At 44.9% G+C, this 14781-nt stretch overlaps 1 protein-coding gene across 2 annotated transcripts in view; it reads left to right on the top strand.

Annotated features, from left to right (window-relative positions):
- Nucleotides 1–492: 492 nt before the first annotated feature.
- The window catches only part of SLC18A1 (solute carrier family 18 member A1), a 39198-nt gene continuing 24909 nt past the window's right edge, over nt 493–14781 (top strand). For both annotated transcript variants that reach the window (XM_068974329.1, XM_068974328.1), the window contains exons 1-7: nt 493–616; nt 3094–3451; nt 4040–4098; nt 9348–9431; nt 10300–10392; nt 12627–12716; nt 12958–13001. In XM_068974329.1, coding sequence (XP_068830430.1) covers nt 493–616; nt 3094–3451; nt 4040–4098; nt 9348–9431; nt 10300–10392; nt 12627–12716; nt 12958–13001 — 852 coding nt within the window. The remainder of the gene's footprint in view (nt 617–3093; nt 3452–4039; nt 4099–9347; nt 9432–10299; nt 10393–12626; nt 12717–12957; nt 13002–14781) is intronic.

Genomic DNA, 14781 nt, shown 5'->3' with positions numbered 1-14781 from the left:
AAAGCTGATAAGCAGTGCTTTCTTGGAAGGCATTCTGGGAATGGGTTATGGAGATGGATAACAAGAGAACAGAGATGTGAGCACGGAAAAGTTCAAATACCGTCTGATCTTTGGGAGTTTGGGATTAGCTGATGCAGACTATTATATATAGGATGGATAAACAAGGCCAGGGAACTATATTCAGTATCCTGTGATAAACCATAATGGAAAAGAATATGAAAAAGAATATAGACATAGGTATAACTGAATCACCTTGCTGTACAGCAGAAATTAACCCAACATTGTAAATCAACTATACTTCAAGAAAATATTTTTTTTAATGAAAAAAACAAAACAAATACCATCCTATCACTTGAACTCTTTGTGCTTCTCATTTTAATCATGAGTTTCAATTTTCCGGAGAGAATTTCTCCCTTCTTTCAGCAAAGACTTGTAACTATAACAGGATCCTCCCTGAGAACCTGGTGAAGTTGCCCTGGCCCAGCCCTCAGCATGCTCAGGACAGTCTTGGATACTCCTCAGCGGTTACTGAAGAAGGGGAGAGAATCCCGGAAGCTGGTGCTACTGGTGGTATTTGTTGCTCTGCTCCTGGACAACATGCTGCTCACTGTGGTGGGTACGTTTGGGGGTCTTGGTGCTGGGGGTTAATTTGCTCTGTGCCCCAGGGGGCAGCATGTGCCCTGTTAGAACTCTGCAGTGAATGGACTGGAGACTTTTTCCTTTTGTGCTTGAAGACACCAAGATTGCTAGGGATTGGAGGAAACAGCAGGAAATGGAGTCTGAAACTTACCAACCTTTGCTGAAAGACCCCAGAGGTTCAAAGAGAAGGAGGTTCAGACAGCATCTGACCGAATCAAAGAGGCTGACCTGGGGCCAGAACCGGAAATCCTTTTCTTCCTCCCCCTACTCCTTTCCAGGGTGCTAATTATTTCAAAGGCCTCTGGGATAGTGAGTATCTTCTCACTGTGTTACTTTTGTCTGTTCTGTCAAAATAACACACTCTATGCTGCGCTTAGTTGCTCAGTCATGTCTGATTCTTTTCTACCCCTTGGACTGTAGTCTGCCAGGCTCCTCTGTCCATGGGGATTCTCCAGGCAAGAATACTGGAGTGGGTTGCCATGCCTTCCTCCAGGGAATCTTCCTGATTCAGGAATCGAAGCCGAGTCTCCTGCATTGCAGAATTGCAGGTGGATTCTTTACCAGCTGAGCTACCAGGGAAGCCCAACATATTCTATGTGGATTTCCAATTCCTTACTCAAATCTTACTTTCCTGTGGCTCATTCCCTCCCAGTTCTTCTTTTTAAGTTGGTAGTATATTAATTTTTACATTTAGTTATGCTGGTATATAAATGGGTGCCAACATATTTCCCCTTGGATAAAATGCATGCATGCATGCCGTGTCGCTTCAGTTGTGTCCGACTCTTTGAGACCTTCTGGACTGTAACCCACTGTGCTCCTCTGTCCTTGATATTTTCTAGGCGAGAATACTAGAATGGGTTGCCATGCCCTCCTCCAGGGGATCTTCCCCACCCAGGGATTGAGGCCGTGTCTCATTATGTCTCCTGCATTGGCAGGTGGTTCTTTACCACTAGCACCACCTGGGAAGTCCCTTGGGTAAAATATATGCTTCCAAACAAGAATCTTATTGAGACAAATTGTAAATCCAGTACAGTCAGTTCTTATTTGTGGTAATTATGCTCTATAAAGTTTCTGTGAACATTGGGTTTATTTATCTATATTCACATTTATTTATGGCCTCACTTGGGGCATGCCAGGTCTTAGTCTCCTGACCAGGGGTCGAACCCATGACCCTGCAGTGAAAGCATAGAGTCTTAGGCACTGGACCACCAGGAAAGTCGCTGAGCACTGGATTTAGTCAATTAATATTTAGTCAGTTGCCTGCAACGCAGGAGCCATAGGAGACTCGGGTTCAATCGCCTGGGTCGAGAAGAACCCCTGAAGGAGGGCATGGCAACCCACTCCAGTATTCTTGCCTGGAGCATCCTATGGTTGGAGGAGTCTGGTGGACTATAGTCAATAGAGTCGGGCACAACAGAATTGACTTGGTGTACACACATGCATGCATGCATTTAGTCAATTAATATTTTAATGACAAATAATTGCTCCTTGGGAAAATACACACATATACATGCATACCCCATATAGATTATAATCTTAAATTTAAAAAAAACGTTATCTGTCCTGGTAGATTGTATTTTTTTTTCTTTTAACAGAAGAGATAGTGAGCTTCAGAAGTGTTGAGTGACTTACTTGCCTGAGGCGGCTCCACTAACAGGTGCCGAGTGGATTCAAGCTCTGCGCAACTGGCCCCAGAGCTGCACATTCTTGCCCTGCCCCGCTCCTCTCCACCTCATGCTCCGCATATCTGTGTGAGAGTGAAACAAGAAGGCAGAGTCTGCCTTGTTCAGCCTCAGTTGCAAAACCGAACATCTGATGACTCAGTGTTTTCTGCATGTGTGTCTAAGAAAAACCATGCTGGCTCTGTGAGCATTGATTTTGGTGATTACAAATAAATGTTAGCCAGTGAGTGAATGAGCCAATATGGAATCTGTGAATAATGAGGACCAGTTGTATGATGGTTGGAATTCAGGCACTTGAGCTAATAGGATAATTTGGGCAGGCACAGTCCTTTCTTTTTTTTTTTTTGGCTATGCTGGGTTCTTTTTGCGGCTCACAGGTTCTTCGCTGATGCACCCGGGCTTTCTCTAGTTGTGGTGAGTAGGGGCTACTCTATAGTTGCAGTACATGAACTTCTTACTGTGGTGGGTTCTCTTGTTGCTGGGCACAGGCTCTAGGACCTCAGTAGTCGTGGCACACATGTTTAGTTGCCCCACAACATGTGGGACCTAAGTTCCTGGGCCAGGGATCGAACCCATGTCCTCAGTTGAAAGGTGGGTCCTTAACCACTGGACCACCAGCGAAGTCCCAGCACAGCCTTTGGGTAGACTTCAGATCATATCACTTAGACATCTCCATGAATGTAAATTTGGATTGCGTGGTAATGTCCCTGGATTGACTAACAGTCAAAAGACAATCTGGCCTTAGCCCTCATGACTTGTACTTCACTTTCAGTGCCCATTGTGCCCACCTACCTCTATGCCAAAGAGTTCAAAGACATCAATGGTTCTCGATACCTCGGCTCCACAACAACTTCCCAGCCTGCCCTCACTCCTGCTTTTTCCACCATCTTCTTCTTTGAAAACAACACTGTGGCTATTGAAGAAAGTGTGCCCAGTGGCACAGCAAGGACAAGTGGCATTTCTGGTACCGTCTCCCCTCCAGTCACTGAAGCCAATGCAGTGCGTGGAAACAACTGCTTTCAAGCCACAGAATTCCTGAAGGAAGAGAACATATGGGTCGGGGTTCTGTTTGCTTCCAAGGCTCTGATGCAACTTCTGGTCAACCCCTTTGTGGGACCTCTTACCAACAGGTATCTTGATGGGCGCAGTGCCATACAGGGAACTCAGAGACTCAGAAATAGGAGGATGGGCTAAGATATCATAAAGGTGGTTAGAAGGGATAAACGTGATTACTTGTCTGCATCCCAGGCAGTCAGCTGTTTGGGAAGGACAATGCAATATTGGTGTAATACCATGGGTTTCAGGTTTTCTTTGACTGTTGAATAGCAAGAAGAGAACCCATGAACAGAAGTATTCTATTGGTGTTATTTCAGTGCCCTGGAACATGGTTTAAATGGGGAAAGGGTGGAAATAGGACAAGCCTATTGCAATCTAGAGTGCTGGCCTCTTAGTACTTCATGGTTTGGGATTATTCTAATGTTTCAAAAAGATATATACTCTGCTTAGGTTATCTTTTCTGGAAAAGAGGATTTGGGTCTTGGCTGACAGGTAAATTTGCCTGTTTATTTGTATGTATTCATGTGTAATATTCCATCTCTATACCGGCATTCAGAGACACTCAAATAACCACATTTCTGTTCCCAACTGCATGAAACAATATACTGCAAGTGTATGGATGGCTACTGGACTTGTATCTTTTTTTTTTAATTCCCTTTTAGGATCGGATATCACATCCCCATGTTTGCTGGCTTTGTTATCATGTTTATCTCCACAGTTAGTAAGTAATTTGTTCCTGCTATTCTTCCCTTCATTGATTAACTTTGATTTTATCACATGCATTACAGGGAAGACAGCAGAGTCAAGTTAGCTAATTAGTCATTTGACTAAGTGGCCTATGCACTGATTTAAATGCTTTACAGTTTTGTTATTGGGACCAGAGCAGGAGAGACAACTTAGTCTATGTGGCAGCGACTATGTGCTCAGTTGCTCAGTTGTACCTGACTCTTTGTGACCCCTTGGGATTATCCCAGCAAGAATACTGGAGTGGGTTGCCATTTCCTCCTCTAGGGGATCTTCCTGACCCAGGGATCAAACCTGAATCTTCCGTACCTCCTTCCACTGGCAGGTGGATTCTTTACCACTGAGTCAACTGGCAAGCCCGGCATTTGTATATTACACTGTAAAAGAACAGGTAGTTCACTTCATTCAGCTGGGGATAACTGTGAAGGCTGTTTTAATATGTATAATGTAGTGTGAGTGTGTGTGTATGTGTATATGTGTTTGTGTGTGTGTGTGTGTGTGTGAGTAATCCCTTGAATGAGTTTAGTACAAACCTCTCATCTTTGAGAATAGGTCATAGTATTTTGATTTACAAGGGTAAAGGGCAACTAACAAAAAATCTAAATTGGTCAATACTGCTGCTGCTGCTGCTAAGTTGCTTCAGTCGTGTCTGACTCTGTGCAACTCCGTAGATGGGCAGCCCACTAGGCTCCTCTGTCCCTGGGATTCTCCAGGCAAGAATACTGGAGTGGGTTGCCATTTCCTTCTCCAATGCCTGAAAGTGAAAAGTGAAAGTGAACTCGCTCAGTCGTGTCTGACTCTTCGTGACCCCATGGACTGCAGCCTACCAGGCTCCTCCATCCATGGGATTTTCCAGGCAAGAGTACTGGAGTGGGTTGCCATTGCCCTCTCCAAATTGGTCAATAGCAACTGGCAAATTCGAAAAAGTTTACTGCCTTCAAGGAAGGCCATGAAAGGTTATAGATTTAGAGAATAAATTTGCTAAAGAAACAAGAAAGAGAAAGACAAATAGTCTACCCAGCATCAGATAAATGTTCCCAATAAAATGGAGATAAAATGAGAATATTAAATGAAATAAAATATACCTGGAAATTGACCCTGAAAAAATAAGAAAGAATGAAAATGGGCAAGGGTGAGGGGGTGGGGAGAGGTTAATAAAGGGAAGGTAGCTTGATGCTTCTGCTACCTCTCCTCCAAGCAGCACACCCATTCTCCCTCTTGTTTCTCTTTTCCAAATTATTTGTTTATTTACTTATCTGTGGCTGTGTTGGGTCTTTGGTGATGTGTGTGGGGTTTCTCTAGTTACGGCGAGTGGGGGCTACTCTCTAGTTGCAGTGCTAGGGCTTGTCATTGTGGTGGCTTCTCTTGTTTCAGGGCACAGCCTCTAGAGTTCATGGGCTCAGTAGTTTTGGTGCAGGGGCTTAGCTGCCCTGAGGCATGTAGGATCCTCCTGGCCCAGGGATGGAACTCCTGTCTCCTGCATTGACAGGGGAATTCTTCACCACTGGACCACCAGGGAAGACCCTCTCTCTTATTTTTCTTATTACCTTTCTATTACTTTTCTATTTTTCCTATTGTTCCTCCTGAAGTTACCATCCATTCCAGCACAGAACTTGACTCCTTTCTACCAGTGCTTAACAGGAACTTGTTTCAGTCAGGGCTAGAAGGGACAAAGTGCAGGAGCTCCGTGTGTGAAGTTCTATCGGAGAATGTTAGGAAATCTTCATTGAACTTCTAGGAGCTCAACCTAGGCTGAAAGTGATGAAAGTGAAAGTTGCTCAGTCGTATCCGACTCTTTGCAACCCCATGGACTATACAGTCTGTGGAATTCTCCAGGCCAGAATACTGGAGTGGGTAGCCTTTCCCTTCTCCAGGGGATCTCCCCAACCCAGGGATTGAACCGAGGTTTCCCACATTGCAGGCAGTTTCTTTACCAGCCGAGTCACAAGGGAAGCCCAAGAATACTGGAGTGGGTAGCCTACTCCTTCTCCAGCAGATCTTCCTGACCCCAAAATTGAACTGGAGTTTCCTGCATTGCAAGTGGATTTTTTACCAACTGAGGTATCAGGGAAGCCCCAACCTATGCTAAGCAGTAAATTAAAAAGTAATGAGGTGCTCTGTTTCATCAAATGAGATAGATATAATTCACTTCTCTGGTGCATATGTATGATGCCTTGATGGTGAAAAGTCACTGAGGGAATGTAAAGAATGAAAAGATGTGGTTCTACACATCTTGAAGTTCTTATTTATTTTGGCTACGTGGAGTCTTCATTGTGGCAAGCAGAATCTTTCGCTGTGTTGCATGGGCTTCTCTCTAGCTGTGGTGCCCGAGCTCCGGCGTGCATGGGCTCTGTAGTTTGCAGCACACGGGCTCTCTAGTTGCAGAGCATGGGTTCAGTCATTGCCACACATGAGTTTAGTTGCCTCGTGGCATGTGGGATCTTAATTCTCTGACCAAGGATTGAATCCATGTCCCCTTCATTGGAAGGCAGATTCTTTTTTTTTTTTTTTTTTGAATAAACTCCATTAGGAAAGATTTATTTATTTATTTGCTTTACTTTTGGCTGTGCTGGGTCTTCGTTGCTGTGCACGGGCTTTTTCTGGTTGTGGTGGGTGGGGGCTCTTCTCTCAGTCTCATCATTGCGGTGGCTTCTCTTGTTGCAGAGCACAGGCTCTAGGCATACAGGCTTCAGTGGTTGTGGTGCATAGGCTTAGCTGCCCCCCAGCATGTGGGATCTTTCTGGACCAGGTATGCTATCCATGCCCCCTGCATTGGCAAGTGATTCTTGACCACTGGACCCCAGGGGCTTCCCTGGGCACTTGATGGTTGCCTGGACGACAGGACAAACACAATGCAAAATGAGATAATGCAGTGTGCTAGTGGATCCCTTACTTTTTTTAGCCTGATTCTCTGCCAAGAACCCATGTTTTGAAAGCTTTCTTATCTACCAAACTGTGTGTATTAAATAATAATTATTATTTCGATGCCGTAACCAGTGTTGCTATGCTGAGTTGGCCTAACTCTAGCAAACATTTGGTGTTTAGGGGATCCTATGTAGCATTCCTTCAGGGTTTTGTCTTTTTTTTTTTAAGTATTTATTTATTTTATTTTTGGCTGGACTGGGTCTTGGTTGCTGCGCTGGCTTTTCTGCAGCTGCAGTGAGGGGGCTATTCTTCATTGCAGTGCCCAGGCTTCTTATTGCTGTGGCTTCTCCTGCTGTGGAGCACAGGCTCTAGGCATGCAGGCTCAGTAGTTTTGGCTCCAGGGCTCTAAAGCACAGGCTCAATAGTTGTGGCATTCCGGCTTAGTGGCCCTCCAGCAAGTGGAATTTTCCTGGACTAGGGACTGAACCCATGTTCCCTGCATTGCCAGTCCGATTCTTATCCACCGTGTCACCAGGGAAGTCCTCTTCAGGGTTTTTAAATACTAAATGAGGTTGCTGATGCCCATCACTCTCCCTAAGGGCCCCCTAGCTGGAAAACAAACAATGTAATTAGGAGTTACATGGTGGCCTGTGTTAGGGGTGCAAAATTACTTTGGTCTTCCTAAACAGGGGGGACCAACCCCCCAGTTTGCCTGGGATTGAGGGGCTTCCCAGGATGTGAGACTTTTGATTTTAAAACCTCTAAGGTCCTAGAGGCTTCCCTGGTGGTCCAGTGGTTAGGAATCCATGCTGCCACTGCAAGGGGCACAGATTCAATTCCCTGGTTGGGGAACTAAGGTCCCACATGTTGTGAGGTGTGGCCAAAAAAATAAAATAGGATGAAGTAGTTTTATTTTTGGTTTTTTAAAGACCCTCCATACTGATCTCCACAGTGGCTGCATCAGTTTACACCCCCACCTACAGTGCAAGAGGATTCCCTTTTCTTCACTCCCTCTCCAGCCTTTATTGTTTGTAGATTTTTTGATGATGGTCATTGTGTGTGTGATGTGTGGTGTGAGGTGATACCTCATTGAAGTTTTGATCTTCATTTCTTTAATAATTAGTGATGTTGATCATCTTTTCACATGCCTCTTGACCTAGATGGGTGGAATGGGTGGGTGCAAAGGAGGTCCAAGAAGGAGGAAATATATGTGTGTATATATGTGTCCTATTGACTTCATTGTACAACAGAAACTAGCACAACATTGTAAAGCAGCAACTATATACCAATAAAATAAATAAATAAAAATAAAATAAAATCATGAAGGTCCTGGGCAAACAGGGATGAGTTGGTCTAACTATTCTCAGAGGTCACAGGGGTAGCAGACCTTGAACAGATTGGAATCAGAAAGCCTGGGAGAGATCATTGGAAGTGTGGCAGGAAGAGGCCAATCATTTGCATGTTTGGGAGACGGTGTGATCATGTGGGGAAGTAACGGGGGAAGATAATAAGCAGAGCCATTGTAATGAATAGGCAAAGGGTTTCAACGTTGCTGATGCAGACACTTTGGGAGCAAGTCTTCTCCCTTTCTGCGGTGTTGTCTTAGAATCTGGGATGAGACATGTCTGGACTCATCAACCTTACCTCCAACACTCTGTAATTTAGTCTCTGATAACATACTCCTGTTTGGCCCTCAGTTTCATGCGTGCTTGTTAGTCTCAGTAGACTGCATCTCTTTAAGGGCATGAACTGGGTGGTCTCTTTGTTTCACACTGCTGCAGAGTCCAGCACAGCTGCATGCTCAGTATTACTTAATAAATACTCACTGATCTGACTTGGCGAAAAGATTTTCCAATATAAGAGGAAGGATCCAGTTGAATCACAAGACATTCTTTTCTACCCAATACCCATGGACCTTCAAGTACACATAGCTTTTGTCTCCCGCTCCAGATGACCCAATAGGACCCAGCTATGGCAAAGATCAAATCAGGTTGTGGCATACGGAGAATCCAAAAGTAGGGTCTAGGGACTAGTTCTCATTCCAGGGCATTGGGTTACATGTTCAGCCCTGACTCCAGTGGGCAGGATGTTGGGCTTTAAGCAGGAAATGTGGGCACCCAGCCTTCTGTCCACCTTGTGGTGCATCAATTTATGCTTCTTTTTTTTCCTCAGTCTTCATGTCAATTATAATGCAATCCTAATTAAGGGAGGGATTAGAAAAGCAGCTCTGAAAACAGGGAGCAGTGATCCCTCTTTATTAAAACATGAGCATAATGGCTCATGTCTGTAATATCATGAGCCCAGCTACTGGTGGTCAGACCATTTGCTAACTGAGGAATTCTTGCTATTCTCTTTGTCCAGTGTTTGCCTTTTCTGGTACCTATACTCTGCTTTTTGTGGCCCGAACTCTTCAAGGCATTGGATCTTCATTTTCGTCTGTTGCAGGTAATGCTGACATCTTAAACACACACAAATTTCTTACCCATCTCTTGCTATTAATACCTTCAGACCCTATAAAATTTATATGAAGAAATTAAGGAAACTATCATCAGAAAATGCAGAAATTGTGATTCAAAAACAAGATAATTATAGAGTTGCTGGCAGGGCCTCTAAATCCCTAAGACTGATGTAAGTTTCTCTGGTAATATTTAGGTGGAGTTAGCTCAGGTCAGACCAAGCCCAGGGCAAAAGGTACAGTCGGCAAGGTTTTAATTTAATGCCATTTTGTGGTCTTTTCTCTGTCCCCCTCTTAATGTTTTATAGAAACAGTAATATTGATAATATTGGTAACAACATCCCAGTTTGCAAAATATTATCAAATACGTGACTTCATGTAATCCTATGAAGTAGAGGTTTTATGCCATTGTACATGTAAGTAAGTGGAAGTAAGAGCCCAGCCCATACTCTCTCCCAGGTGCTTTCATGCTCTTCCATGGGCACCTTCATCGAACAGAGTAGTGTTCTGTGTCCATGGGTTTTCATTCCCTTGACCTACTCCCTATCCATGGATTCAGGGAAATGTATCAGGAAATGATAAAGTGATATGAAATACAGGATCATTGGATAATGGTATTCTGCATTCAGAGACTTTTGCACTTCCAATAATATTCTGAGCAGAAGAGGTGAGTCATGTGGGCATTTGGGGGACCCTTGGGGACAGTATGTATAAAATACTATGAGTTAGGTTCTGTAAAACCCTTCCAATTGAAACTCTAGTTAAGATGACTTCTGGAGATATAATCGGGCCGAGACCAAGGACTCAGTGAGCGTGGCAGAGACAGTATGCTAATTCTGCCTGCCTTTCTCCTTTCAGGTCTTGGGATGCTGGCCTGTGTCTACACTGATGACCACGAGAGAGGGCGGGCCATGGGAATTGCCTTGGGGGGCCTGGCCTTGGGAGTGCTGGGTGAGTGGCACCTGGGAGATATCCCCAGGAGGCAGGTATTTCTAAGGTCTTGGGAAACAGTATTTTCCTTCCTTCTCTGTCCAACCATGTTTTGACTCCTTCTGAAATTCTGCCCAGGGAAAGCAGAATCTCTTTCCCTTTAAGAAGCTGAATAGCCTCTAAGGGGCTGGGGATGGTCCAGACACCTAGTCTACTCAAGGAAGTGAATCTTCACATGTTAGCAGCTGCTGCCTCATCTCCGCTTCCATACATGGCCAGTGCTTTCAACTGGGGACCATGCTATCTTCCAGATTTTGTGCTAAATATATACTGAATCTTTTTAAAATCCTCACCACCACAGTGTGAAGGAGGAATGATTGTCCCCATTACACAGATGAGGATTAAAAAGGTTCATAGCCATCCAAGGTCACATGGCCAAGAAATGCCAGAGCCAGAATACGAACTCAGATTTTCTAGGCTCGAATCCCAAGCTCCAAATCCCGAGGTTATACTTTCTTTGAGGTTCATTCGAAATCTAGTTTACTCGATTAGTCCAACAAGACACACGCTTTTACTGAGTACGTATTATATACCCTGTGTTGTTGCTCAGTCTCCAAGTTGTGTCCAACTCTGTGACCCCTTGGACTGCAGCACTCCAGGCTTCCCTGTCCTTCGCTATCTCCCTGAGTTTACTCAAACTCATGTCCATTGAGTCAGTGATACCGTCCAACCATCTCATCCTCTGTCACCCCTTTTCTTGCCCTCAGTCTTTCCTAGGGCATTATGTACATGCCAAGTACAATGCTAGCACAAAGGGCATATAGCTCAGAAGTCTTAGATGTGGTTCCTGCCCTCGAAGTGTTTGCAAGCTAATTGAGGAGAAGACACAAGCATCTCTCCCCTTACCCCCATGGTGAGGACAGGGAACCAAAGTTCTACTCTGTATTAGTATCCAGTTCCCCAAACACCCAAGCTAAAACTTGGGTGCCTCCTTGTCTCCTTTATCACCTTTCACTCCCAAATGATTAAGTCCACTATATCCTCCTTGCTCAAGGCCAGTTCCTCTTCACATCTCACTTAGAACATGGCATCAACTGCCTGCCTGATCTGTATGTTGCCTCCTTCCTTCAAGGTGCCTCCGGAAGAAGCTTCCTATGCCCAGATATTGTGGTCCTCCCCCACCAGAAAAGCACGGGTGTTTCTCTTGCCCACAAGACCAAATACGTGCTTTATTTGCATATATGGAGCCCTTGAGTATTCAGTCTCAACCTTCCCCACTCTCCTGTCTCCCAAACACACTTGTTTTAGTAACAGGGTTGTTGTTGTTTAGTTGCTAAGTTGTGTCTGACGCTTTGTGACCCCGTGGACTGTAGCCCACAATGCTCCTCTGTCCATGGGATTCTCCAGGCAAGTATACTGGAGTGGGTTGCATTTCCTTCTCCAGGAGAATCTTCCTGACCCAAGTATTTAACCCACATCTCCTGCACTGGCAGGTGGATTCTTTACTGCTGAGCCACCAGAAGTTCCCACTCTCCTGGTCTCCCAAATACTTCTATTCTAGTGACAGGGAGTTTCTTCTGTCTTGATCCACACTTCTTTTTTCTGACACCTCTGTGTTCTTCACACATGTTTTATGCCCACCTGTATTAACTACTTAACAAAGCCCCTATGGCCACTTGAACTCACTCTACTGTGATTACATGGGCTTCCTGGGTGGTGCTAGTGGTAAACAACCCACCTGCCAATGGAGGAGATGTGGATTTGATCCCTGGGTTGGGAAGATCCCCTAAAGAGGGAAATACAATCCATTATATTGTTCTTGCCTGGAGAATCCCATGGACAGAGGAGCCTGTTGGGCTAGAGTCCATAGCATCACAAAGAGTTGGACGTGACTGAAGCAACTGATTACTTGGCACTTTGAAGATGGAAACTTTACTTTTCTTTTCCCTTTTTAAAAAAATTTTAATTATTATTATTTTTATTATTGGAGTTTAATTTCTTTACATGGAACCTTTACTTTTCATCATGTTCTAATTATTTGGGTCACACCCCCACCCCCCATGCCTACTCACACATTTTTTCCACTAGAAACTGAACCCCGTGAAAGCAGGCCTTCTTCATCTCTGAATCCTCAGAGGCTTATGCTCTCCTGCAATGCTCAGCCCCTTGTAGGCCCTCATGAAATGCTCACTGGATGAACATGAATGGGGGGACTGCTCCTCACCTCTGGAATCCATGGCTGTTTTCCTTTTCAGTAGGAGCTCCCTTTGGAAGTGTGACGTATGTGCTTTTGGGGAAGACTGTACCCTTCCTCATCTTGGCCTTCCTGGCTCTTCTGGACGGAGGTGAGTCACCATAAGAAGCACCGGACAGGTGAGAGTCCCAGTCAGGTTGGAAATGGATTATGCTGTGGTGTCTGGGTAGACGTGTCTGGGTGGATTGGGGGCTGCCCCATTGTAAGAAAGAGGGAGGCAGCTCAGGGAATTAGATCTGTAAGGAGCAGAGTACTGACAATGTGACCATCATTGGATCTTCCAACTAGTAAGTGGACACACTGAACTAGCTCTCTCTCTCTCCCTTTCTTAGCACTCCAACTCTGCATCCTACAGCCTTCTAAAGTCTCTCCCGAGGTGAGTGAACACCAAGCTCCACTGCCGACAGAGAGAGAATGGCCGAGTGCAGTGATCCAGGCTTGCCTGGACCATCCCTATTAAGCCACAAGGAGAAAGGGGAGTGGAGCTGGAGAAAGCTAGAACTGTCCTGGATTCCCAAGAGGGTCGTATTTAGGATCGTGTGTGTGGGGGGGGGGGGGGGGGGAGGGGAGGGGAAGTCTGGCTTGATATTGGACCGAGATGGAGGAGGGGTCTTATAAAGAGTCAGAGAAACCTTTCACGACGGCAATGACGATGATGACTACTACTACTAGTGAGTCATATATAGTAATTCAGAACCAGGATGACAATGACATTGGGGCCTGAGTATTCATAATTATAACATCTTAATGTCTCAGGGGTAAAGAAGACCTTGGAGGCCATCCAAACAACATTTTCCCCCAGAGCAGCCTTACAGACTGTCATTCTGTAGCAGTTAAATATCAGAGTTGGTCTTTATCTGATTCCAAGACAGAGATGGCTCTGAGAAATTCATATCAGACCATGAAGAGAAATAAGAAAGTACAGACAATATGGGAAAGTTTGATCCAAAGATCTTGATTTTGTAGCCAAGTCAGACAGTACTGTTGGTATCCTTTGGGTGCGCTACTTGTGATGGGTGTCTGAAGTGGGATTCAGTCTGTGGGGTCTACACCGTGAAAGTGTTAGTTGCTCAGTCATGTCCAACTGTTTGCAACACCCTAGACTGTAGACTGCGAGAGTCCTCTATCCATGGAATTCCCCAGGCAGGAATACTGGAATGGGTTTCCATTCCTTTCTCCAGGGATCTTCTGGACCCATGGTTCGAACCTGGGTTTCCTGAATTGCAGGCAAGTAATTAGTGTCAGAATTGAATTGAATTGTCAGGACATTCAGTTGGTCCAGAGAACTGGAGAATTCCTTGGTATGAAACCCCCATCCTTGTGGTATCAAAAGTATGACTAGGGGAATGATTGCCTTTTAGTACTTTTTGGAATAATTTTGAGTTTTGGATGGTAACGTTTTGCATATTTTAAAAAAGTGGTTCCTTTTCTGGCTGGCATACCATTGTATGCATTCCATGTTTTCTGCTATCATCTATGTTTGAGCATTTCAGTAATTTCCAGTATTTTGCAAATATGAATAGTGCTGCAATTAATAATCTTGTGAAAGTGAAAGTCGTTCAGTCGTGTCCAACTCTTTGTCGGACTTTAGAGTACATGGAATTCTCTAGGCTAGAATACTGGAGTGGGTAGCCTTTCCCTCCTCCAGGATATCTTCCCAACCCAGGGATGGAACCCATGTCTCCTGCATTACAGGCAGATTCTTTACCAGCTAAGCCACAAGGGAAGCCAAAAATACTGGAGTGGGTAGCCTATCCCTTCTCCAGTGGATTTTCCAACCCAGGAATCAAAGTGGGATCTCCTGCAGGCAGATTTTTTACCAACTGACCTATCAGGAAGCCTAATAATCTTGTCAGTTCAGTTTAGTTGCTCAGTCATGTCTGACTCTTTGCGACCCCATGAATCACAGCACGCCAGGCCTCCCTGTCCATCGCCAACTCCCAGAGTTCACCTAAACTGATAAGCATCGAGTCAGTGGTGCCATCCAGCCATCTCATCCTCTGTCATCCCATTCTCCTCCTGCTCCCAATCCCTCCCAGCATCAAGATCTTTTCCAATGAGTCAACTCTTCGCATCAGGTGGCCAAAGTATTGGAGTTTCAGCCTCAGCATCAGTCCTTCCAAAGAACACCCAGGACTGGTCTCCTTTAGAAAGGA

Source organism: Capricornis sumatraensis, chromosome 6, assembly GCF_032405125.1.
Source record: "Capricornis sumatraensis isolate serow.1 chromosome 6, serow.2, whole genome shotgun sequence".
NCBI classification, from domain to species: Eukaryota; Metazoa; Chordata; class Mammalia; order Artiodactyla; family Bovidae; genus Capricornis; species Capricornis sumatraensis.
Note: the sequence above shows the minus strand (reverse complement) of the source record. Positions and strands in the feature narration are given on the sequence as shown.